General features: G+C 53.0%; 1 protein-coding gene across 2 annotated transcripts in view; it reads left to right on the top strand.

Moving 5' to 3' along the window:
- Positions 1-26,655, top strand: part of GSG1L (GSG1 like) — a 219,235-nt gene that overhangs the window by 163,569 nt on the left and 29,011 nt on the right. Inside the window, exons 4-5 of one of the 2 annotated variants that reach the window (XM_066383178.1) lie at positions 9,645-9,756; positions 23,882-24,049. In XM_066383178.1, the coding sequence (XP_066239275.1) occupies positions 9,645-9,756; positions 23,882-24,049 (280 nt within the window). The remainder of the gene's footprint in view (positions 1-9,644; positions 9,757-23,881; positions 24,050-26,655) is intronic. The other variant, XM_066383179.1, reaches the window with a different exon arrangement.

The raw sequence follows: 26,655 nt of genomic DNA, 5'->3' as shown, positions 1-26,655 counted from the left end.
TCTGGGTCCCGCCGGCTCCATCGCTCTGGGTCCCGCCGGCTCCGTCGCTCTGGGTCCCGCCGGCTCCGTCGCTCTGGGTCCCGCCGGCTCCGTCTCTCTGGGTCCCGCGGGCTCCGTCGCTCTGGGTCCTGCCCACTGCATCGCTCTGGGTACCACAGAACGGTCTCCGTCTCCCCTCCTCCCTGAAGCCCAGGCCCCCGCCGGCTCTCACCCGTTTCTGCTTCTCCACCAACAACACACTTTGTGGTCTTCTCTTGAATCTTGGCTGTTTGATCTCCACTACTCAGCCTGTTCCAGGCAGGATCTGTCCCAGTGGCCTCCACCTTGTCAAACCCAACAGTCATTTCTCTGCCTTCATCTCTGACCCAATGGGCCGCTCTCTCCCCTGACATGTGTCCTAGGTGGCTCAGGCGTTCCTGCTGCCGCCCGGACTTGTCCTCCTCCGCTCCCCTGGCTTCCATCAGGACCCCCCTCCCCTCCCTCTCCCCAACCCCTCTCCAGGTGGTCTCTGCCAGGCCCGCCTCCACATGCCAGGGACTCACACGGTTAAATCTCCAGCTCTGACTGCTCCCTGAACCTCAAACTTACACACCCAGCTGCTTGCTTGATACCTCAGTTTGGATTTAGAAGAGGCATCCCACGCAAACACAGCCCAAACGGGCTTCCACCCGCCCAAATGTCTTCCTCATCCGAGTAAATGGCACCGTCCTCCGCCCAGCGGCTCAAACCACCACCTCTGAAGTCAGCCGAGGCCCCCGGCGGCCCCGTGCCCCTGCCCAGCCATCCGCAAGGCTTGTGTCCCACCTTCAGAACCTGCCCAGGGGCCGCCAGCGACGCCTGTCTGAGCAACAGCAGCTCAGGGGGAACTTCCTTTGCTGAGCACCCCCCCCCCATCGTCTGTCTCACACAGTAACGGGAGTCATCTTAAATTGGGCCCCTGCTTAAACTCTCTTGGCTTCCTGTCCCGCTGGAATGGAAGCCAGACTCCTCCCTGTGGCCCACGAGGTCCTGATGACCGGGCCCACCCGCCGGCCCACCTGTCTCCACCCTCCCCTCTCTCACTCTGGGGGTGCCCGGCCCACCTGTCTCCACCCTCCCCGCTCTCACTCTGGGGGTGTCTCTCCCGGCCCACCTGTCTCCACCCTCCCCGCTCTCACTCTGGGGGTGTCTCTCCCGGCCCACCTGTCTCCACCCTCCCCTCTCTCACTCTGGGGGTTCCCGGCCCACCTGTCTCCACCCTCCCCTCTCTCACTCTGGGGGTGTCTCTCCCGGCCCACCTGTCTCCACCCTCCCCTCTCTCACTCTGGGGGTTCCCGGCCCACCTGTCTCCACCCTCCCCGCTCTCACTCTGGGGGTTCCCGGCCCACCTGTCTCCACCCTCCCCGCTCTCACTCTGGGGGTGTCTCTCCCGGCCCACCTGTCTCCACCCTCCCCGCTCTCACTCTGGGGGTGTCTCTCCCGGCCCACCTGTCTCCACCCTCCCCGCTCTCACTCTGGGGGTTCCCGGCCCACCTGTCTCCACCCTCCCCGCTCTCACTCTGGGGGTGCCCGGCCCACCTGTCTCCGCCCTCCCCGCTCTCACTCTGGGGGTGTCTCTCCCGGCCCACCTGTCTCCATCCTCCCCTCTCTCACTCTGGGGGTGTCTCTCCCAGCCCACCTGTCTCCACCCTCCCCTCTCTCACTCTGGGGGTGCCCGGTCCACCTGTCTCCACCCTCCCCGCTCTCACTCTGGGGGTGCCCGGCCCACCTGTCTCCACCCTCCCCTCTCTCACTCTGGGGGTGTCTCTCCCGGCCCACCTGTCTCCACCGTCCCCTCTCTCACTCTGGGGGTGCCCGGCCCACCTGTCTCCACCCTCCCCGCTCTCACTCTGGGGGTGTCTCTCCCGGCCCACCTGTCTCCACCCTCCCCGCTCTCACTCTGGGGGTGTCTCTCCCGGCCCACCTGTCTCCACCCTCCCCTCTCTCACTCTGGGGGTGCCTCTCCCGGCCCACCTGTCTCCACCCTCCCCTCTCTCACTCTGGGGGTGCCCGGCCCACCTGTCTCCACCCTCCTCGCTCTCACTCTGGGGGTGCCCGGCCCACCTGTCTCCACCCTCCCCTCTCTCACTCTGGGGGGTCTCTCCCGGCCCACCTGTCTCCACCCTCCCCTCTCTCACTCTGGGGGTGTCTCTCCCGTCCCACCTGTCTCCACCGTCCCCTCTCTCACTCTGGGGGTGCCCGGCCCACCTGTCTCCACCCTCCCCGCTCTCACTCTGGGGGTGTCTCTCCCGGCCCACCTGTCTCCACCCTCCCCTCTCTCACTCTGGGGGTGCCTCTCCTGGCCCACCTGTCTCCACCCTCCCCTCTCTCACTCTGGGGGTGCCTCTCCTGGCCCACCTGTCTCCACCCTCCCCTCTCTCACTCTGGGGGTGTCTCTCCCGGCCCACCTGTCTCCACCCTCCTCGCTCTCACTCTGGGGGTGCCCGGCCCACCTGTCTCCACCCTCCCCTCTCTCACTCTGGGGGTGCCTCTCCCGGCCCACCTGTCTCCACCCTCCCCGCTCTCACTCTGGGGGTGCCCGGCCCACCTGTCTCCACCCTCCCCGCTCTCACTCTGGGGGTGTCTCTCCCGGCCCACCTGTCTCCACCCTCCCCGCTCTCACTCTGGGGGTGTCTCTCCCGGCCCACCTGTCTCCACCCTCCCCTCTCTCACTCTGGGGGTGCCCGGCCCACCTGTCTCCACCCTCCCCGCTCTCACTCTGGGGGTGTCTCTCCCAGCCCACCTGTCTCCACCCTCCCCGCTCTCACTCTGGGGGTGTCTCTCCCGGCCCACCTGTCTCCACCATCCCCTCTCTCACTCTGGGGGTGTCTCTCCCGGCCCACCTGTCTCCGCCCTCCCCTCTCTCACTCTGGGGGTGTCTCTCCCGTCCCACCTGTCTCCACCCTCCCCTCTCTCACTCTGGGGGTGCCCGGCCCACCTGTCTCCACCCTCCCCTCTCTCACTCTGGGGGTGTCTCTCCCGGCCCACCTGTCTCCACCCTCCCCTCTCTCACTCTGGGGGTGTCTCTCCCGGCCCACCTGTCTCCACCCTCCCCTCTCTCACTCTGGGGGTGCCCGGCCCACCTGTCTCCACCCTCCCCTCTCTCACTCTGGAGGTGTCTCTCCCGGCCCACCTGTCTCCGCCCTCCCCTCTCTCACTCTGGGGGTGTCTCTCCCGGCCCACCTGTCTCCACCCTCCCCTCTCTCACCCTGGGGGTGTCTCTCCCGGCCCACCTGTCTCCGCCCTCCCCTCTCTCACTCTGGGGGTGTCTCTCCCGTCCCCCAGCGGTCAGGCCGTGTCCCGCTCACCAGGCTTCCCGCAGGCCCCGCCCTCTGTCTGCCGTGCTGTTCCCTGACCTCCTAGCCTCCGTGTGACTGCCCACGGCTCCCCATCCCAGCCTCTGCTTCAATGTCACCCGCTCAGAAAGGCCCCCCGGCCACCCCGTCTGAGTGGACCCTGGAGCCCTCCGGGACTTCACCCTACTGTATCTTGATCACAACACTTTCGCTACCTGACGTCTCCTTGTGAGATCACGTGCTCGTCTGCATCTCTGCACTAGAACCTGTGACCCTCGAGAGCAGGGCGTCTGTCTGTGGAGCCGTCTCCCCCGACGCCCCGGCCCCCCGGAACAGTGCCTGGAATGTGGGTGACAGCAAATAACGGATAGCTGGCCGTCGCTCACGCCCACACCTTGCTCTCGACAGTTTTCAGGCCCGGCTCTGTCCTAAGTCAGACTCGCACCCTGGACGCCGAACCTCTAACACAGCCAGCCTGACCGCCAGGCTGCTCTAGTCAGCAGCCACCCACTCATCCAACACGCACCACGCGCTCATGGCCGCCAGACCCTGGGCGAGGTGCTGAGCGCGACAGACCTGGTCTAGCAGGCCTAGAGAGAGCCTCGGGCGCTCGTCCATTCAGTCCGTCACTCGTTCATTCCACAAACACTTCTGTGGGTTTCTTATGTGTCAAGCACTGTTCTAAGTGCTTTCCCGGTATGAGCCACTCCACCCTCATACTGATCTATGAGGTGGGTGCCCTAATGAAGCCCGTATTAGGGTTGGGGACACGGAGGTACAGAACGGTGAGGTCCCATAGCCAGTGAGCGACAGAGCTGGAAACTAGACCCTCTCTCTCACTTGGCCTCGCCTCCGCCTTACTCCGGGCTCACTTTCTGACCCTCCTGATGTTGTCTTAATTCTAGCCCCACACCAGGCTCCCTGGACCACGCGACAGAATTCAGCTTCCTCCGTCTGGTCAGTGCGGGCAGGGCTGGGAGTTTTTCCTGCTCTGGGTTCTGGGTGGCACTGCGCCCGGCCCAGCTCTGGGGCCTGGCCAAGACCCTCCACCCCCAGTGCTCTCCAGGGTCCTCCGGGGCAGGGAGGGGCCACGCCTGCCTGGCCCCAAACGCTGGGAATTCCATTTAGGATGTCGGGTGGGGAGATTCCGGAAACCAGGAGGAGAGATTTACAATTGCGACTCTCCTGCGAGTCCACACCAGGGACTCTCGGCAGCGGGCGAGCCTCGTTCATTTGGCTGCCCTTAATTTAGGAGGTCCAGTAACTCACCCAAAAGTCATTTTTTAATTTAGACGAGTTGAAAACAATTCCTCCTGCTAAGGAATTTTTATGACAGTTGCTGCTGGTCAATGGACCTCGCTGGACGGAATGAACACGCTTCCAGAAAACGGGGACATTTCTTTTCAAAGCAGAATCTTTAAAATGCAATTCGAGACTCTCACCAATTGCAATTTTCATTTATTGGATTTTCTTAAAGCATGGCCTTTCAGATTTGGGAATAAATGGGATTCAATTGAGAAATCGATGCTTTTCTAGACCAACAATTCAGAAAATTAATTAATTTTGCCAACAGGCTGGGTCCGGCTTCTGGGTCTGGCTGAGAGTTCTGGTATTCAAATACTGTTCTGTCCCCGTGGTCCTGCTGCAAGGAGTGGCCATTCTCATGAGTGTTTTCCTTCTCTAGTGGGTGCTCATCGACATGGTCAAGGTCTGCTCCTACCCCCATTTTATAGATGAGAAAATGAAGGCCCTGAGAGGCCAGATAACTCAGAGAGCATCTGGACTGGCAGAGTGAGGAAAAGCCAAGAAGCTGCAACAACTGGGGTTTGGAGAGCAAGGTCCCTCCCTCGGGAGGGGACTGTCGGGGTCCCGCCGAGGGGCAGAGCTCCTGGGTAGGGAAGCAGTCCCCGAGGGCGTGAGCGCCACGGTGAGGAGAGGAGTGTCCTTCCAGGTAACAGACTCTCCCATGAGTTGTTCTAATTAAATCAGCGTGACCTTGACTCAGGAACAGACAGAGGTGCATGGAACCGAATGGTGAGCCAGGAAACAGGCTCCCGTAGGTGTGTGTGGGCTTCGAACACGGTGCAACAGTGTCATTTAAAATCAGCCCAGAAAGATTGGCTCTTTCTGCAAGGGTTCAAAGCAATTCGCTATTCATTTAAGAAAAGTTAAGTTAGATCCTTACCTCACAGCAGTCGCTAAGGTAAATCCCAGAGGGATTAAACACATCTGTAAGTGTGTTAGAAAAACGTAAGAGAATCTGTGGATGGTGTTGGCTTTCTTACATGAAAGAAAACAAAAAAGAACAGGACTGACAGAGTTGACTGTATCAAATATCAAAACGTATGCCAAAGCAGCTGTATTCATCATTAGAAGAAAGGGAGATGTCTTTCAGGAGGTGAGCGGATACGCCGTGGTCCCTGCAGACAATGGAATATTATTCAGCAATAAAAAGAAATTAGCTCTCAAGCCATGAAAAGACGTGGACGTTAAGTGCACATTCCCAAGTGAAAGAAGCCGGTCTGAAGAGGCTACGTGCTGTATGATTCCAACTAAATGACATTCTAGAAAAGACACAAGTATGGGGACAGTGAAGAGATCGGTGGTTGCCGGGGGCTCCGTGTGGGCAGGGGGAGAGGGGTGAATTAGGGGAGCACAGGGGTTTTGGGGACCCTGAAACTATTCAGCACAGTACGTGGGAATATATGTCACTATACATTTGTCAAAATCCATAGAATGTGCAACACAAAGAGTGAACCTTAGTGTACACGTTAGAGTTAGTTAACACTAATGTGCTGGTATTGGTTCATCAATTGTAACAAATGTACTGCACTAACTGGGGACGAGAGAGCGGGTGTATGGGAACTCTCTGCACTTTCTGCTCAAAATTTCTATAAACCTGAAACTGCTCTAAAAAATAAAGTCTAGCCTGACCTGTGGTGGCACAATGGAGAGAGCGTCAACCTGGGATGCCGGGGACGCGGGTTCGAAACCCCAAGGTCACCAGCTTGAGTGCGGGCTCACCAGCTTGAGCACAGGATTACTGGCTTGAGCGTGGATTGTAGACATGACCCCATGGTCGCTGGCTTGAGCCCAAGGCCGCTGGCTTGAGCAAGGGGTCACTGGCTCGGCTGGAGCCCCCCAGGCAAGGGGCATATGAGAAGCAATCAGTGCACAACTAATTAAAGTACCGCAACTACGAGTTGCTTCTCATCTCTTTCCTTTCCTGTCTGTCTGTCTCTCTCTCTGCATATCTCTTTCTCTTGCTAGAAAAAAAATGAAAAATAAAAAGTCTATTATTTTCTTAAAAGAATTGTTCTGTACAGGGGAAATGACAAGAGTTAACTATTTGGTTTTGTTGTTGTTGTTGTTTTTTAAGAGTTAACTATTTGTATCCATACAACAGACAGGGTTAATATCCAAGGTATATTAAAAATTCTTTCCAATTGACAATGGAAAAGACTTAAAAAGAGAAAGAAAATTAACAAAGGGTAGAGACAGACAGGCATATTCATAGAAAAAGAAACAGAAATGTTTAACAAACAGGAAAAATGCCCAAGCTCACTCATGAGGGACACGTGAAACTTACAACAATGAGGAGGTCTCGTGTTTCGCCATGCGATGGGCAGAATTGTTAGTGTTTTATAATGTCAAGTATTGGTGGGGATTTGTGTGAGGCCTGTAGAAGGGTGTTCATTGCAGCATTGCTTATAGAGCAAAGAACGGGAAGTAACTTCAATACCATTAAGTGATGGAATAAATAAAACATGGTTCATCACCGTCAGGGAATACCATGCATCAGCTCCAAAGAACAAGGTATATTTGTTGGCAAGTTCACCGAAAATTGCGTCAAGTAAATAAAAAGCTATCCATATGGCTTCACCCCTTCATCTCTTCCTTCCAACAGGGCCAGGGCAGAGGGACCAGAGAGGCTTCCAGCACACCAGCTGGGGCGTGGCTGGGGCGGGGTCTCAGCTGTCCTCCAGCCTGGCAGACAGAGCTTGGGGAACGCCGAGCCTTCAGGGGGCTCCTGAGAGGGGCTCAGCCCCTGCTGTGGTCACCCCCGCCCTGGATTTCCTGACTCAAGTGCCCCCCAGCAGCCCTAGAGAGTAGCCCTCATCTGAGGTGAGAGAGCAGTGGGAAGTGTCCCCGAGAGGCTGGCCCCAGCCCCCAGGCACAGACAGCTACCTCTCCATCACTTCTCAGTCCTCTGTCACCTTCTGGCCCGGGGTCAGGTGGCTGGAGGGAGACAGTGTGCGGGAGCCACTGAGCTAAGTTCGATCGAAGATCAGGACCCCACACTTTAAAGCGTTATACAGATTTAAAAATGGAGGTAAAAGTCCGACAGCTTGGCACACAGTAGGTCCGTAAGCATTATTGCTCTCCTTTCTTCCTCCTGTCATCGACCCCTTCCCTCCTCGTCAATGTCGCATCACTCCACCTTAAAGTCAAGTCCATGCCGTCAGCCACGTCGGTGGTACCCACGAGGGCCGCAGACGCACAGTCCACACAGAGAAGTGGCCTAGGTTTATAGGAACCCGGGAGACTGCTGTGATCGCATATCCAGCAGGCACCAGACGCTGAGGCTGCCTCATTGCATCCAGTCTGCACTGTAGCTGTCATAGTCCTCATCCAGGGTTGAAAGGGTTGAGGCTCAGAGGAGAGCAGTGTCTTGCCCAGGGCTACATGCAAACAGGTGGTAGAAGAAGATTCTCACTCAGATCCCTTGGAATCAAAGCTCTCAGCCAGTGAGCACAAAGATTTTTTTTTAAGTGGGGGTGGGGGGAGGTAGAAAGACAGACTCCCACATGCACCCCGACAGGGATCCAGCCAGCAACTCCTGTCTGAGGCTGATGCTTGAATCAACCACACTATTTTTAGAGCCCGAGGCTGGCACACTCGGACCAACTAAGCTATCCTCAGCACCCAGGGCCTATTTTCAAACCAGTCAAGCCACTGGCTGTGAGAGGGAAGAGGGAGAGAAGGGGAAGAGAGGAGAGAAGCAGATGGTTGCGTCTCATGTGTGCCCTGACAGGGAGTCAAACCCAGGATGTCCATACACTGGGCTGATGCTTTATCCACTAAGCCACTGGCCAGGGCCTCAAAGATTTTTGACCATAAGCTGCAGAAAAACACTTCATATTATAGTCACACACACACACAACATGTACATACAAACAATATTTACTCCTGCTACATTTGATGGTAGTAGATATTTCTATTCCACTCCATTCATTTTGTAATGCTGTTCACAATGCATGAAATTGATTTCCTGACCCAGTAGTCTAGTGAGTTAAGACCTGAAGTTTGAAAAGCAGTCTCCAGGCTCCTTTTCCCAAATGACCTTCTAACACAGGTGTCAGCAGACTGTAGCCCAGGGACTGAATCCAGCCGTATACATTGTCCACGGCTCCTCTGCGCTACAACAGCAGAGTTGAAGAGTTGCCACAGGACCAAGTGTCCCACAGAACATAAAACATGAACTAATCTTTATCTGGTTATTAACAAAAAATGTTTGCCCAGCCATACACAGGTCTGACTCAGTCTCCCTTGTTTAAATTTCTCCAGGGCTGCCCTTTGCCTCTGGCTCATACTCAAGTTCTTTGACTGGCTTAGAAAAGTCATATTGCCCAGATGGCTCTGTTGGCTCGGTCCTTGTCAGTCTGATCCCAGATCAGAGCACACACAGGAACAGATTGTTGTTTCTCTCTCTCTCTCTCTCCCCCCCCCCCCTCTCTCTCTCTCCCTTCTTCTCTCACTAAATCAAGAGGGGGAAAAAAGCCCTGGCTAGTTGGCTCAGTGGGAGAGGGTTGACCTAGTGTGTGGATGTCCTGGGTTCAATTCCCAGTCAAGGCACACAGAAGAAGCGACCATCTGCTTCTCCATCTCTCCCTGTCTCCCATCTCTCTCTCTCTCTGTCTCCCTCTCCCTCTTCCCTTCCCATAGCCATGGCTCGGTTGGAGTAAGTTGGCCCCAGGTGCTGAGGATGGCTCCATGGCCCCGCCGCAAGTGCTAAAATAGCTCAGTTGCTGACCAATAGAGCAGCGGCCCCAGATGGGCAGAGCATCACTCCATGGGGGGCATGCCAGGTGGATCCCAGTCGGGGCCCATGAGGGAGTCTGTCTCTCTGCCTGCCCACTTCTCACTAAAGAAAGAGAAAAATAAAATAAAATAAAAGAAAGAAAAACAGCCACTTTCTGGCCTCCTGTGCTCTGCATGCCAACCATCCTTCCGAGGGGGGTTCCATGCTCCCCCCCAGCACTAACAGGCCTATGGGGGTGCAGAAAGCTGTGCCTCGTTTCCTGATTCCTTGCTCTGCTCCCCCCACAGGCCTCCTGGGAATGGTAGCCCACATGATGTACACGCAGGTGTTCCAGGTCACCGTGAGCCTTGGCCCGGAAGACTGGAGGCCTCACTCCTGGGACTACGGGTGGTCCTTCTGGTAAGCGGCTTTTGACCTTCAGACACAAAAGCCCCAAGGCATGCTGGGGCTTCAGCAGCTTAGCCCAGTTGGGGGGCAGAGGAAGGCGGGGATAGCCTAGAGTCCGGAGCTAATACAAGACCCTCCAGCCAGCGTGAGCAAACTATGCCGTGTGGACCGAAATCCGGCCCATCGCCTGTTTTAATCAGCCCTCAAGCTAAGAATGGTTTTTACAATTTAAAATTATTGAAAATAAATCCGAAGAAGAGTAATATTTTGTGAAATGTGGAAATTATGTGAAATTCAAAGTTCGTGTCCATAAATGAAGTTTTACTGGGACAGCCACCCTCATCATTTATGTGCGGCCTGAGCTACTTCCGGCTACAGGGGCAGCTGGGACAGAGGCCGAATGGCCCACACGGCTGAAATATTTCCTGTCCGGCCCTTTACCGAGCCAGTTTGCCAACCCCTGTCTTAGAGGCTGCTGTGCAGGTGGAGGTGGAAGCTGGGGACACCCGAGGGCAGATGGGCCACGGAGGGTTCTGGGTGGTCTAAGTGGTTAGGAGGATCCCAAGGAGGGGCCCTGGCCACGGGGAGCAGGAGTCAGCACCTCAGAGCATGGCGTGCAGAACTTAGAAGCAGTCAGGATTGTTTTGCTTGGGTGTGATAGAATCCCGATTCGGGTCAACGACGATTTGTATCAGTTCATGCGACTGAAAAGCCCGGACGGATCAGCTGGGGGAGCGTGGGTTGTAGCAGAAAAATAATCTGCCCACACTAGTCTCAGCAACATGGAAATACACGGGAAAAACCCAGGAAATACACGGGTTCCTGAAAATGGAAGGTGCAGCTGTGGTATGGACGTTCGATCCAGAGTCGCTGACGTCACCAGGGCTGGGCTCTCTTCCTCTGTGATCCCCTGAGCACTGCCGCCCCACGTGGTAACTCTGTCCCTGGCCAGGCTCCCCTCCTGGAGGCGACAGAGCTCCTCCCAGGACGCTGGTTCTTCTTCCACATACAGGGACCAATAGGGCTTCTCTTTCCTCACTGTTTACTAAAATCCCTCTGATGAGCCCGACTTAGGTCATTGCCTCTCTCTGGAACGATCACCCATGCTGGGGGGGTGGGGGTGTCCTGAGTTTATTGGCTGGGTTTGACCAGGCCCGTCCCTGGAGCTTGGAAAGTCAAAGACTCTCAGATGGTGAGTGGGTAGAATGGGTGCCGGGTGAGCTACCAACATGTCCGCTTCAGGCTTCGCTGAATCCAGGTTATCAGGCGATTCGTAGGGAACACAGTCACTCTCTCCCCCTTTTCTGTCTCCATTCCCTTCGTGTTGGTTTCATTCACAAACGTCTTTTCCCCAAGTGATAGCAAAACGGTCGCCATCCTCAGCTCTAGCGTCATATCTTACAAAGGTAGCAATACCAGCAGAGCAACGGGATTTCTTCCCAATATTTCCAGCCCAAATCCTGGTTATGGCTTTCACTGGCTTAGCTGAAGTCATGTGACCATCCTTCAACCAATCACTTAGACCCTGAGGAGACTGGATTGCTCTCATTGGCCTGGCCTGAGTCACATGGTATTGGCCCACCCAAACCCTCAGACAGACAGAGGAGGAGGGGGAGGCCCCCCATGGGAAATTGGGGATGGGCTGGGGGTCCAGTGGGCTGTGATCAGAAGAAGGAATGTGTGCTGGAAAGACAATGACCAGAGTTGTTCACTGCACAGGACGTACACGTCTGGGTCTGGTGGCTGAGGACCATGTATCCACTCAGTCATTTAATGCATGTTTGCGCACTTACTTGGGGCCAGCCACCCTCCTAGGTGTGGGGCTGGGAGGGTTACAGCAGTGTCAAGACAGAGCCATCACGGGATTGAGGGAAGGAGACAAATAACCATGCTCTGTGCCAGGGGTCGGGAACCTATGGCTCGCGAGCCAGATGTGGCTCTTCTGATGGCTGCATCTGGCTCGCAGACAAATCTTTAGTAAAAAAAAAAAAAAAAAAAAACATTAAAAATATAAAACATTCTCATGTATTACAATCCATTCATTTCCTACTGCTCATGTTCATGGTGGCGGGTGGCTGGAGCCAATCACAGCTGTCCTCCGGGACCACACCACATTTTTATTGGATAATGCGTAAAGTACACGGGTCATTGTATGGCTCTCACGGAATTACATTTTAAAATATGTGGCATTCATGGCTCTCTCAGCCAAAAAGTTTCCCGACCCCTGCTCTGTGCTATGATGTATGTGGGGGTCACCACACACCCCTGCAGGAACACAGACACAGCATCTGGCAGGGAGGGTCCCCAGGGAAGAGTGTGGTCAGGAAACCGGCAGAGGAGGGAACAGGACAGTGTGCTGGGATGGGAGCAGCAGGCGTCAAAACCTGGAGCAAGAGAGCCTCTTTGAGGAAAGGTGGTCAGAGTGGGTCAGGAAGAGCTGGGACTAAGAAAGACCCCAACACAGACCAGAGGGGACTCCTGCTGCATTTCCGACCCTCCCCCTCTCTGCATGGCCCCGACCCCTTAAAGGCAGGTGCCTTAGAAAGGGACCCTGACCCATCAACACCACCCCCGATTCCCTTTAAGTAGAACCAGCATTGCAGGGAAACCAGCTAAGGGCTCTGACTCCCTTTTGCCCACCCCTCCCACCAGCAGCTCCCCACGAGCTTGACCTTGGAAGGTAGTCACCCCGAGCTAGAGAAGGAAACAAAGGAAAGGAATGAATTTTTGAGTGTTGACCGTGTGTGTACTACTTTCTCACATGCACTGAGCACGGGTGTGTCACGATCACAGCTGTGCAGTTAGGCGGGCACGCCCTGGAGGACGAGTGAGGCACAGAGAGCTGGAGTGATGTGTCCCAGGCAGGTCCGCCTGTGAGGGTGTGAGGGGCGGGGCTGGGAGTCAAATCCAGGCAGCCTGGCCCCAGAGCCCAGGCTTTCAGCTCCTGCGTTCTGCTCGTGTGTGCTTAGCACGCTGTTTGACACACCCAAGTGCTCAGTCCACACCAGCTCTTCCAATAGCACCGTTATTGACATGCAGTGTGACATGACTATAACCCCGTGTTGCATATGTGGAAAGCGTAGGCCACTGGCCCAGGATTCTGAACTCCCTCCTTTCTCAGGCTTCTCTCCCGCAGCCCCTGGCTCTGTACCGGGGCACGCAGGGCCTAGAACCGGGCCCGCTGGTGCCAGCCACGGGAGCCTTTTCTCCCTAGAAGCCGAGTCTCCTGCCCTGTTCCTCTGCTCCCTCTGGGGGGGCCGCCCCAGGGCCAGCAAGTCCCATTTGACTCACTTAAGCCTGGGGCCCAGCGTGTAGCCCCTCCCAGGACCGATCCATTTCTTCTTGTCACCGAGGCCCACGAGATTGATCAGCCGCGTTTTCCATCCCTCGCACTGGGGCCCCGCCAGGGTTGTGCATGGTCTCCTCTCTTGTTTAGTATGTGTGAGGTCATTTGTCATCATTCTGGCCCCAGCGGCCCAGGCACCCGGAGAGGAGCACCAGCCGCAGTCTCCCTCCCCCGGCCCAGCAGGGCAGAGCTGGCTGCGGGGGCTCCAGAGGTGGGGGCGCCAGCGCCGGGAGGGCACCAGCTCAGGAAGGTGAAGGCCCCCATGGGCGCGGCTGGGCCAAGGTGGGCCGTGGGGGCTGGCTGCAGGGTGGCCCCCGTAGCCGATCCGGCCTCTCCCGTCCGCCAGCTGTGGGCCTCCGCCAGCTGTGGGCCTCCGCCAAGCCGCTTCCCCTCCCCCGTGCCCAGTGTCCTCAGCGGTACCACAGGGGCAGCCCGGGTGCCCACCCCATGGGCCTTCTCCTGAGTGGTGCTCCAGTTCTGTATTGACATGTGACACAGCGCCCCAAAATTTGGTGGCGTGAAATAAAGATTTATGATTATCTCTTATGGGTCAGGGGGTTGAGGGCGCTCCGCTGGCTGGCCGGGGCTTGGGGCCTTCCATGAGGCCTCGGTCGGGTGTCGGCCCCGGGCTGGGCCTCCGCGATGGCCCTGGTGGCGCTGGCAGGTGGCGCAGGCTCTGGGGCTCAGCTGGGGCTGTCAGCAGGAGCGGGTTCTCCAGCGCCATGCAACAACTGGGTCCCTGCGGGGAGCAAGCGTTCCCAGAGATCCAAGGGCAAGCTACAAGTTTATTTTACGACCTTGCGTCAGAAGTCACACAGTGTTGCTTCGGCCGTTTTCTCTCGCTCAAGAGCAAGTGATGGGGCCACATTCCGGGAGAAGGCCTGCACGCCACAGGCACCCGGCAGCGGTGGTGCACGGGGCTTTCTCTGGGGACAAGCTACCCCGAGGACAAGGACACAAGGACGACGTGACAAGACGCTGCGAGCACAGCACAGAGCCTGCGCGGGGAGTGCTGCTGTCGAAGGCCCGCAGCCGGCCTCTCTGAGCCTCGGTCCAGTCCGTGGCCTCTAGAGCAGGGGCTGTTGTGAGGACAGCCTGGGACCAAGCTCCTAAGGTGCTTGAGCACAGGAAGCGCTCGATGAGGGACAGCGGTTACACACGGTGATCATGACACTGGGCCTTTGGTAATGCCACTCTTGCTTGGTGAGAGGCACGTGGCCCAAATGTCCAAGGGGATGACATCCAGTGGGGCGTGCAGGCGGCCCCTCCTCTCTGTTCTTCCGTCTCCATACCCCGCCTCGCCCTGGACTTGCTGCTGGCTTTCGTCCCCAGGACTTGAGTGTTTTGTTAGGATCCAGCGGGGCCTCCGTCTCCCGCCCCTTCCCTTGGCCCCGCCTAAGCTTTGGAACCCCATCCTGGCCCTGGGCCCTGGGCCCCAGCCCTCCTCCTGCTTCTTTCTCAGCTGTGTCTCAGCTCTCGCCAGGCCTGCCTGTGACAATGCCAAGGTAAGCCCCCTGGGGGCGGGATAACACTAAGGTGGGTGCCCCCTACTTTGTGCCAGGCACCGTGGGAGATGCTCTACAAGCTCTGAGCTGTATAGTCCTCCCATTGACCCCCGCAGAGGAGTTACCATGCCCACCGAGGACGAGGACACAGCCTCAGGCAGGGCGAAGGCCCAAGTCACACAATCTGCCTCAGACGCGGCAAACTGCAAGCAGCCCGGGGGGAACCCAGTCCGCGACGTGTTGTTTGACCTGCCGTAGTGTTATCTGAAAGTTCACATTTGTTTTTCACATCTGAAAAGGTAAACATTTTATGTAAATATTCAGGTCTCTGGCTTCTCTTGACCCTTAGAAGATATGTCCTCCCTGACTCACGTGGCCACCTGGGAGCAGGGGCAGCTCTGCTGTTCGGAGGGCGCACGTGCCCTCCAGTTTACCCCAGTCCCCACCGCTCCCTACTGCTTTATGCTTGCTCATGCTTTTCCTCACCCTGCAGGAGTTTGAGGCTGTGACCCTTACTTGGATGTCAGTGTGTCAGTTTTCCTGGTGGGGGCGGGAGAGCGGGGAACTAGTCGCTTTGTGCTTCTGTTTTGCATTTTATCAAAATGGAGATCGATGGAAATGCCCCTCTTACCGCGGTGCACACAGTGAAACCCTGAGCGTTCACTCTGCAGACTGAGGGCAGTGGAATATTATAAAGTTAAGGCATAAAAGAGCTAGAAGACCAGAGAGGTGAAGCAATTTATCCCAGGCCACACAGCATTAGACAAGACTAGCAAGTTGGGCCAGGTCCCGGGAGGGTGGTGCCTCTCTGTTTGCTTTTGAAGCCCCACCTATGTGGACCGCAGTGGTGTCACTGCACCCCTTTCTCTCCCCTGCTCCCGCTTTCCAGTCTCGATGGCCCCGTGAAAACCGCCGGCTGGCCCCTTCCCTCCCCGGGGACTCCAGGCTGCCCTGCCCTCCCTGCAGGGCTTAGCTGGCATTTCAACATATTGATCCCTCGGAGGGAGTGGACGGTAGGAGAGTGTTTGCTGCTGTGACCTTAGAAGATCCTTGTCCCCAAAGAGCCACTGGAGAGGGTGTGCTCATGTCACCATTAAGCGGCCGTGTGGTCAGCAGGCCGCGGTGGCTCCTTCTCATGTCTCCTGAGGCAGGTGGTTCTGGTCTCCTTTTCTCTAAGACTGGGCGAGGGGGAGAGAGGTGGCTGCCCCAGGGGGCCCTGCTGGCCCTGGGTCTTTTCTCTAAGACTGGGCGAGGGGGAGAGAGGTGGCTGCCCCAGGGGGCCCTGCTGGCCCTGGGTGGGCCGGGCATTGTTCTGCCCGTGACTCTGTGCCCGTCTGTTCAGCAGGTGAACGAGGCCCGGCACCCTCGGTGGTCAGTTCATCTTCCCACTGAGCAGGGCCTGGGGAGGGGGGTTCCAGGTGATACCCATGGGTCTCTGAAGCTGCTCCCCCAGTGTCCCCTGCTCTGCCCTGCAGCGCCAGAGCACAGAGTAGTTGACAGCCACTCCCTCCACCCTCGTCACCCTCCCCGCTCCTCCCCGCAGTGTCCACTCTGCTCTTGGCTCCAGAAACCAGGCCAACCACCCACGCACCTCAGCACACCAGCTCAGAAGTGCAAGCTGCAACCACCAGCAGGTGTTCTGGTCCCAAAGGTTTCCAAGCTGTGCCCTGTGTGGGTGCCGCTCTCCTCCCTGCTTAGATGTTGTCAGAGGAGTAGCAGAGCCAGGATTTTCACCACTGCCCGGTGGTAACGAGGCCGTCTCCTGCCCCGTGGTGTCAGTGGAGCAACTGGGAGAGCAGCAAGGGGGCTCCCCTGCCCCCCAGCCGGGGAGGCACCGGCGGAGGCCTGCGTGGGCCAGAGCCCCCGCCCCCACCCAGCAGGAATCAAAACATTTACACCTGGGTCAGTGGAAGTGCCCGGAGGACCTCTGGGACTGAAGCAAAAGGTCGTACAGTGGAGTTCGGGAAGGAGGAGAAAGGGAAGAGGAGGAGCTCAATGGAACAATGGCTAAAAACTTCCCAAATTTTAAAAAGGACATACTGCTACACCGAGTTAAGAAGTGGAGTGAATCTCCAAACAGGATAAACCCCAAGAAACCCATACCAGGACACATCATAGTCGAATGTTTGAAGACTAAAGTGAAAGGAAAAGATCAGCAAGAGAGAGAGAGAGACAATACCTTAACTATAGGGGAAACCAATTTAATCGGCAGTGGGTTTTACGTCAGAGACCACGGAAACTAGAAGAAGGTGGAACAGCATGTTTCAAGTGCTGCACAGAAAGAATCGTCAATTTAGTATTCTATTTCTAGCAAAAATATCCCTCGGGATAGGAGAGGGGAGGTCAAGAATCCAATGAAAGAAAACCAAAAAAGAAAAAATTGAGGTGCTGCCTGATTTATCCTAAAAGAAGGGCAACAGGAAGTTCTCTAAACAGAAAAAAAAAAATCTTTTTTTAAAGAAACAATCTTGGAACAGCAGGAAAGAAAAAAGAAAATTTTACTTTTCCTCTTGTGTTTTCTAAATCACGCCTGATGACGGAAGAAAAACTTACGCAGGTGTAAATGAATGCAGAGGAAACATTCAAGGCAGTCATAGTATTAATGGGGGAAGATACAGGGACAAAAAGGGAAAATTACAGGATCATGTCAATCAATGCTGACAAAAAAATGTTTGCCAAAATTCAACATCCATTCATGATTAAATAAAAACTCTCAAAAAATTAAAAATAGAGGGAACTTTTAAAATTTGATCAAGAGCATCTACCCACAGCTAACGTTAGGCTTAATGGTGATAACACTGGGGAACAAATTTGTTTTTTCCTTTTCTGTTGCATGAGACTTTATAACTGTTTCTATATATTTCTGCATCGCTGATTCCAAATCTGAAATCCATTTTTTGGTGCATGCTCTAGTTTTTTTTATGCAATTTTAATTCCTTTTTTGTTACAGTTAATGGCATGCATTGGTTTTTAAATTGGAGTTAAAGGGCAAGAACTCTTGGATTGGACATAACCACAGGCAATTAATGTTTTACAAACATCACTTTTACATAATTGTAGTTGTTTTTAAATGTAAAAAATTATTATCTGATAAAAACACCTTCTTATTTTGTTTTAAGATTGAATCATGGCTTCTTCGAGTAGGCATAAATGTAAGAATAGTCCTGACACCTTCTGTTATATATGTGGCTGTTACACACTTCAACATCAAAGGCGCAATATTTCATCATTTGTGACACATGCATATATTGCCTATTTTCAAGTTCCCTTTGGTAATCAAGACAAGAATTGGTCTCCTCATATTGTGTGTCATAATTGTGAGGAAATGCTTCGTGACTGGACAAGAGGAAAACGCAAAGGAATGCCTTTTGGTATTCCCATGGTTTGGCGTGAACCTAAGGACCACAGCAGTGACTGTTATTTCTGTCTGATCCATACAAAAGGTATCAGCAAGAAAAAAAGGCATATGGTCACATATCCTAATATTCCTTCAGCAATACGACCTATCCCACACTCTGAGACACTCCCGGTTCCAGTTTTCAATGGTTTTATTTCTTCTAAGGACAAAGAAAGTGAACATGGTGATCAAGAGTATTTTGATAAGATGCATGAGGAAATGATTGTAGAATCTGAAGGGTCTTTTTCTGATGCCAAGCAGTCATTAACCCCTCAGCAGTTTAGCCAATCCGAATTGAATGACTTAGTAAGAATGACATAAAAATTGTCCTCAACTTTCTGAAGTATGAGGAGCATAACTGGATCATTTGTGTGGATCTTAAAATGGTAAATTTCCTGCTAGGACAACAGAGAGGTTTCACGAAGTATCCTTGCTTTCTGTGTTTGTGGGACAGCCGAGCTCGGGAGAAACACCGGGCACAGAAGGAGTGGATGAAACATGAAGCTCTGGAAGTAGGGATGCAAAATATTGGGAATGAATCTGTAGTTAACTGAGACAGGATCATTTTCCCCCCACTTCACATCAAACTTGGCTTAATGAAGCAGTTTTTTCAGGCTTTGAATGGAGAAAGTGAATGCTTTCAACATATTATTTCTTTTTCTGCCTGTCTTTCAAGAAGATAAAAGCAGGTATATTCAATGGACCTCAAATTCGAACCCTCATATGTGATGAAGAATTTGCCAGGAAGATGAATAAGGAGGAGAAAGCAGCATGGCAGTCTTTTGTGGCAGTTACAAAGAACTTCCTTGGCAACAAAAAAGCAGAAAACTATGAACTTTGGTTCAAAGGATGCTGTTGGCTTTCCGGGACATTGGATGTAACATGAGCGTTAAGATTCACTTCCTGAACAGTCACCTTGATAAGTTTCCTGAAAATCTTGGAGCTGTTAGTGATGAGCAGGGAGAACGCTTTCATCAAGATCTGAAAACGATGGATGAGTGTTATCAGGGGCGATGGGACAGAAATATGATGGCAGACTACTGCTGGAGCATCAAACGAGACTGTCCTCAACAAGTGCACAAACACAAGAGCTACAAACACAAATTTTTGCCTGAATAGAATTTAAATATGTTTTGCACAAATTTTATGATTAAAATAAGTGTTTTAATATGTTCTATTTCTAAATTGTAGACAAATTCTGATGCAATCATATCTTTTAGTGTATTCGTGTATTTATTGCATTATATAAATTATTATATTTTCACAAAGATCATGCCCAAGAAGACATTCTACTTCATTATGTTATACTAAATGTTGAAAATTTTACAATAAGATGAAAACCTAAAATCTTGAATTGCAAAAAAAAAACTGTAGTGTACAGAGAAAAACTAATATCAGATTTGAGATCAGCACACTCGAATTAGGTAAGAACACAAGTGTTTTTGTGGATGCAACAAAAATTTTGTTCCCCACTGAATTAAATGTTTTCTCTCTAAGATTGGAAACATCAGTCTTACTCCACATAGTGCTGGGGGTTCTTGCCAGTGCAATAAGGCATGAAAAATAAATAAAAGGCATACAGAATGGAAAGGAAGAAGTAAACTATACCTGTTTGCAGATCACATGGTTGTCTGTGCAGAAAAATTTTAAAAACTGACACATTAAAAAAAATACTTAGACCCGGCCCTGGCCGGTTGGCTCAGTGGTAGAGCGTCGGCCTGGTGTGCAGAAGTCCTGGGTTCAATTCCCGGCCAGGGCACACAGGAGGGGCGCCCGTCTGCCTCTCCACCCCTCCCCCTCTCCTTCCTCTCTGTCTCTCTCTTCCCCTCCCGCAGCCGAGGCTCCACTGGAGCAAAGATGGCCCGGGCGCTGGGGATGGCTCCTCGGCCTCTGCCCCAGGCGCTGGAGTGGCTCTGGTCGCAATGGAGCGACGCCCCGGATGGGCAGAGCATCGCCCCCTGGTGGGCAGAGCGTCGCCCCCTGGTGGGCGTGCCGGGTGGATCCTGATCGGGCGCATGCAGGAGTCTGTCTGACTGTCTCTCCCCGTTTCCAGCTTCAGAAAATAAAAAAATAAAAAAAAGAAAGAAAGAAAAATACTTAGACCCAATAAATGAATTCAGTACTGGCTCAGGTTATAAGATAAAACTATGAATATCAGTTATATTTCTATAAACTTGTAATGAACAGTTGGACAAAGCTAAAAATACAGTACCATTTACACTGAAAAAAAGTGAAATATATAGTCATAAATCTAACCAAACATCTTCAGGATTTACATGCTGGAAACCACAAAATACTAACAAAAACGATCAATGGTAAAGACGTCAATTATCCCCAGGTTGGTACACAGGGTTAACGTAACTCCTATTAGAATGTCAGTCTAATTTCATCTAGATATAGACAAGGTTGTCATAAAACTTGATAGGAATGGCAAAGGAACTAAAATAGTTAAAACATTTTGAAAACAAGAGCAAAGTGGAAGGGATCAATATACTCAATTTCAAGACTTACTGTACAGCTACAGTAATTAGACTGTGTGGTGTTGCTGGCGGTATAGACACCCACATCATGGAATAGAATAAAGAACTCAGAAACAGGCCCATACAAAATTCCCCACTGGGTTTTGACAAAGATGCAAACCCACTCAGTGGAGGTGGAAATAGCCTTTTCAATAAATGGTGCTGGAGATATTAGACATGCATAGGCCAAAAAAAAAAAAATCAATCTTGATATAAACTTTATACCCTATGTAAAATTTAACTCAAGATGGATCCCGGGCCTGACCTGTGGTGGCGCAGTGGATAAAGCATCGCCCTGGAATGCTGAGGTCACCAGTTTGAAACCCTGGGCTTGCCTGGTCAAGGCACATATGGGAGTTGATGCTTCCTGCTCCCCCCTTCTCTCTCTCTCTTTCTCCTTTCTAAAATGCATAAATAAAATCTTTAAAAAAAAAGATGAATCATGGACCTAAATACAAAATGTAAAGCTATAAAATATTTTTTTTAAAAAATAGGAAAAAATCTTTGGGATCTAGACCTAGAGTTCTTAGACTTGATATCAAAAGTATAAAGATAATTGATAAATTGGGTTCTATCAAAACTAAATACTTTTGCTCTGTGGAAGACCTTGTTAAGAGGTTGAAATGACAAGCTACCGACTGCAAGAAAATATTTGTAAAGCACATATCTAACAAAGGATAGTATCTAGGATATATAAAAACACTCAAGACTCAACAGTAGTTGACTTTGGGTGAGGGGTATACAGCATAATCAAATATCAAAATAATCTGTAGATATTTTCTCTCAACATATGTACCCTGATTTATCAATGTCACCGCATTAAAATTAATTTTAAAAAAAGATTAATTAAAAAAAAAGACTCAACAGTAAACCACAGCAGCAGCCAAGTGGTCAAAAGACATGATCAGACATCATGCCAAAGACATTACCCAGATGGCAAATAAGCCAACAAAAAGATGCTCAGCACCATTAGCCACGGAGGGTGTGTGATAAGAGCCACAGTGAGATATCACTACATGTGTCTCAGAATAACTAAGATGGAAAATAATGACAATGCCAAATGCTGGTGAGGGTGTGGAGAAACTCATACATTGCTAGCGGGAACCCTACTCAGCAATATAAAGGAATGCCCTATCAATACACACAACTTGGAAGACTCTTCAGAGAAGTGAAAAAGCCAATCCCAATCCTACGTACTGTATGATTCCATTTCTCTCTATAGAGAGAAAGTGAGGCAGACATCCGCATGCACCTCAACCGGGATCCACCTGGTAACCCTGTCTGCGGCCAATGCTTGAATCAATAGAGCTATTTATAGCACCTGAAGCTGACGTGCTTGCACCGGGGCTAATCAAACCAATCGAGCCCCTGGATGGAAAAGGGGAAGGAGGAGAAAAGGAGGAGGGAAGGGGAGGGGTGGGGGAGGGAAGCAAATAGTCACTTCTCCTGTGTGCCCTGACCAGGAATCGAACCTGGGACATCCATATGCCGGGCCAACACTCTATCCACTGAGCCAGCCTGCCAGGGCCTATAATATTTTTGAAATGACAAAATTATAGAAATGAAGAACTGATTAGTGGTCGCCAAAGGTTAGGCGGAAAGTGGGTGTGGCTCTAGAATGGCACTGGAAGGGTCATCGTGGTGCTGGGTGATGATGATCTGTGTCTTGGTGGTGCCAGTGTCAGAGTCCTGGTTGTGTGTTCTATTTGTAAGATGTTGCTGTTGGGGGAAACGAGGTGAAGGATACCCAGATCTCTCTGTGTTATTTCTTACAACATGTGAATCCATAATTATCTTGAAATAAAAAGTTTAATTTAAAAACAAAGAACAATAAATATTAGGGGGAAAGCCACGATAGAATCACAGGGTGTGGGGAGGGCTGTGGTGTGACAGGGAGTGACGCGCCTAGGAGGGGTTGGCTCATTGGAGTTGGGAGTTGGACCTGGTCATAGATATAAGATCCCTGCTCATAAGAAGTTCACTTTAAAACTCCCTTATGCGAAAAAAAAAAAAAAAAAAAAAAAAAGGAAATGTATAAATAGTAATGGTTTAAGAACTTTGGTTGCCAGTGACAGAAACTCAGTTCAAACCGGCTTACAGAAAACAAAAATCCAAAAAAGAAATTTAGGTTCCCACAAAAGCAAAGCCCGGGGACAGTGGCTTCCTCTCGGGGATCTGGCTTCTTTCCGTGTCTCTCCATTCTTCTAAGTCAGCTTCGTTCTCGGGTCGCCTGGGGGTGAGACAGTCCCCAGAGCTCCTGGCACAAATCCCACTCTGGACGAAAGGTGAGCCCTACTTCCTGACAGCCTCAGCAAAAGTCCTGGGTTGAAGTCTCAGCCTGACTGTGATGTCACATGCCCATCCCGAACCAATTACCTGAGGCCAACGGGAAGTGACACTCTCATTGGCCAGGCCTGTGTCATGGGCTCCTAAAGACTGGGGTTGAGGCCAGCCTCATGCAAACCCAGGGTCTGAGAGGCGGGGAGGAGTGGTCCCTTAACAGAGTAGATGCGGGTCAGGCAGAACCAGCATGCGTATGCTCGTGGGGTTCCCAGAGAACAGTCTGCTTCTTCACTCTCTGTTCTCGGGTTCCGGATTTTCCATCACTGTAGTTCAAACAGACATCCGCGATTGAACTGGAATCTTGAACTGCATTGCTCAGAAGAAGGATTGTCTGATTAAAGTAGCTTTGGTCGGACAACCAGCCCTTATCTAATCATCTGTAAACAGGGGGTTGAGTCACCCACTGGACCCCTCGGTGGACAGAGCTGTTCTTAGAGGGGCCAGGCTGACACCCTACAACTATTATAGATAGTCAGAACTTCTGGAAGATATAAATTAGCTCCTTATCATGAAAGACCAGGGAGATCCTTTACTGGGTTTGGCCATAAGGGGTAGGTGAGGGCTGGGGATCCCTGCGAGAAAGGCCGGGTCCTCAGATGTCCCCACGCTTTCCTTGCGCACTCATCAGGGAGCACAGTCCAGAGTGCGAGTCCGCAGCTGGGCGCGGCGGAAGTGAGGAGTCACAAAGGTGACTCCCTTCCCCGGCAGACCCTCCCTCGTTCTCCGAGCCCCGCTGCCGGCCTCGTGGGAGCCCTTCCTGTTGCCAGCCCCCTTTCCATGGGATGACTCGCCGTCTTGTCTCCTAACAACGAGCCCCGCCCCGTCTGCAGCACAGTGTACAGATAACGCCGCCGTCCGCCCCCACCTGACCGGGAGTGGGGCGGGGCCAGGGCTTGTTCTTCTCTAAGGGGCGCCCGCTCAGGTCTGGCCCGGACCGGCAGCCGCGCAGGCTGAACGGGTGTCTGGCGTGTGGGGGCCCCCATCCCCTGCCACCCTCACCGGCACCTCTCTCCTCGTCTCTCGGCAGCCTGGCCTGGGGCTCCTTCACCTGCTGCATGGCAGCCTCTGTCACCACGCTCAACTCCTACACCAAGACGGTCATTGAGTTCCGGCACAAGCGCAAGGTCTTTGAGCAGGGCTACCGGGAGGAGCCGACCTTCATAGACCCCGAGGCCATCAAGTACTTCCGGGAGAGGTCAGTGCTCGTGTGGGGTCACCTCTGGCCGATGCTGGAACTCGGAAGCCCAGGGGCTGGCCGGAGTGGTCACAGGGCTCCAGTCAGTAACTGGACTAGCGGCCGAGAGAAGTGTCCGGAGGGGCCGGGGGTGGGGAGCGGAAGAGGCAGAGTTTGGATTCCACTATGCTGGAATATCAGGGACACTTGAACCGGGTGGGTAATTGCCTTGCGCCCAGGTAATAGGAGCCTAAAAACCAGGAAGGGTCCAGTTGGAGTGCTTGCCATTTGGCCCCAGGCTTCCTAGAACCAAAATAGAAACACAGGAAGGCTGAAGCAAGGTTTCCCTCTGGGGCTCTGTTACAGCGCTGAGTGCAAAGGGGACCCAGCAGTGGGATTGGTGATGGCTGTTGGAGGTCAGGGCCCAAACCTGATCACCCGAGTCTTCAGTGTCCTGCGGGGAATAGGGGGGTGACCATAAATGGGGGATGGATGGTTGAATGGTTGGGTGGATTGATAAAAGGATGCATGTATGTATGGGCAGATGGTGGGTATATGAGTGCATGCATGGATGGGTGGTGGATGTGTGGTGCATGCGTGGGTGAATGGTGGATGTGTGGTGCATGCGTGGGTGAATGGTGGATGTGTGAGTTTGTGCATGGATGGATGGTGGATGTGTGGGTACATGGATGAGTGGATGGTGGGTATGTGGGTGCATCTGTGGATGGATGGTGGGTATGTGGGTGCATCTGTGGGTGGATGGTGGGTATGTGGGTGCATCTGTGGATGGATGGTGGGTATGTGGGTGCATGCGTAGATGGATGGTGGATGTGTGGGTACATGGATGAGTGGATGGTGGGTATGTGGGTGCATGTGTGGATGGATGGTGGGTATGTGGGTGCATGTGTGGATGGATGGTGGGTATATGGGTGCATCTGTGGATGGATGGTGGATATGTGGGTGCATGTGTGGATGGATGGTGGGTATGTGGGTGCATCTGTGGATGGATGGTGGATGTGTGGTGCATGTGTGGGTGAATGGTGGATGTGTGAGTTTGTACATGGATGGATGGTGGATGTGTGGGTGCATCTGTGGATGGATGGTGGGTATGTGGGTACGTGGATGGGTGGATGGTGGGTATGTGGGTACGTGGATGGGTGGATGGTGGGTATGTGGGTGCATGTGTGGGTGGATGGTGGATGTGTGGGTGCATCTGTGGATGGATGGTGGGTATGTGGGTACGTGGATGGGTGGATGGTGGGTATGTGGATGCATGGATGGGTGGATGGTGGATGTGTGGGTGCATGCGTGGATGGATGGTGGGTATGTGAGTGCGTGGATGGGTGGATGGTGGGTATGTGGGTGCATGTGTGGGTGGATAGTGGATGTGTGGGTGCATGCGTGGGTGGATGGTGGATGTGTGGGTGCATGCGTGGGTGGATGGTGGATGTGTGGATGTGTGTGTGGATGGATAGTGGATGTTTGGGTGTGTGGATGGATGGATGGATAGTGGATGTTTGGGTGTGTGGATGGATGGATGGATAGTGGATGTATGGGTGCATGCGTGGGTGGATGGTGGATGTGTGAGTGTGTGGATAGATAGATGATGGATGGGTGGAAGGACAGACAGGAAGATGGTCAGCACATTCCCTGGGACCACATCCTAAATAAACTACCTCAGCCAGATTCTGACCACAGAGTCGGCTTCCAGGGAAGGGCCTGGACACACCTTAAACCCTTCCTGCTCAGGGGAGGGAAGGTCCTCAGGACTGAGTCTGAGGAGGGAAAGGGGGAAGGAGGCTGCAGGGTTGGGCAGAGTGGGGAGGTGGGCTCCCTGTGGGCATGTGGAAGGGTTTCAGTCCAAGGAGTCACGTGGTGGGACATGGTGGGGACCACACAGGGACCTCTCTCTGACTCACAGATGCCGTTGTTTCTCCTCTGCCACAGGGCCTCCTTTCTGTGCCTTGAACACTCAAGCTCAGCCCCTCAGGGCCTTTGCTCCTGCCGGGCCCCTGCCTGGAACACTCACCCGGCTGGCTCACGCAGGTCCCTGCTCAGTGAGGTCTTCCTTAATCAGCTGGTCTCAACTCGCACACCCTCAAGCACCCTCTCCTAGTCACTCTTTAACCTAGTGCTGTTTTTTCATAGCACTCACACAATCCAACATTCTTCTATTCATCTGGGGATTTGACAGTTTGTAAACTGTGAGCCCCCTGATGGAAGGGCTTTGCTGTCCCGTCAGTGTATTCTGAGCACCGGGAACGGGGCCAGGTGCCTAGTAGGTGCTCATGAAATCTTGTGTGCGTGTGCTTGACGGAATGCTTCTCTCTGGGGACCTCAGCCCTGACTGCCTCCCGCCCTTTCGGTTCGAGCTCCACCATCGTCGGGCAGATTCAGCATTCCAGCACCCCCCCCCCCCCGCCAAAGCCCCGGGTCAGGTTCCGACCCAGACCTGTCAGGTGCGGCCAGGCAGGTCAGGCTAACACAGCTGTGGTGGGAACACGTTCACTGGGCAGGGGGCAATGACCGGTGTGGCCTGGGCCTCATGGTAGGCACTCAGGACATGTTTATAGAAGTCATATAAACAGCCTGATGTCTAAAACGGTCCCATCAACACTGCATCACTT

This window comes from Saccopteryx leptura, chromosome 4 (assembly GCF_036850995.1).
Source record: "Saccopteryx leptura isolate mSacLep1 chromosome 4, mSacLep1_pri_phased_curated, whole genome shotgun sequence".
NCBI classification, from domain to species: Eukaryota; Metazoa; Chordata; class Mammalia; order Chiroptera; family Emballonuridae; genus Saccopteryx; species Saccopteryx leptura.
Note: the sequence above shows the minus strand (reverse complement) of the source record. Positions and strands in the feature narration are given on the sequence as shown.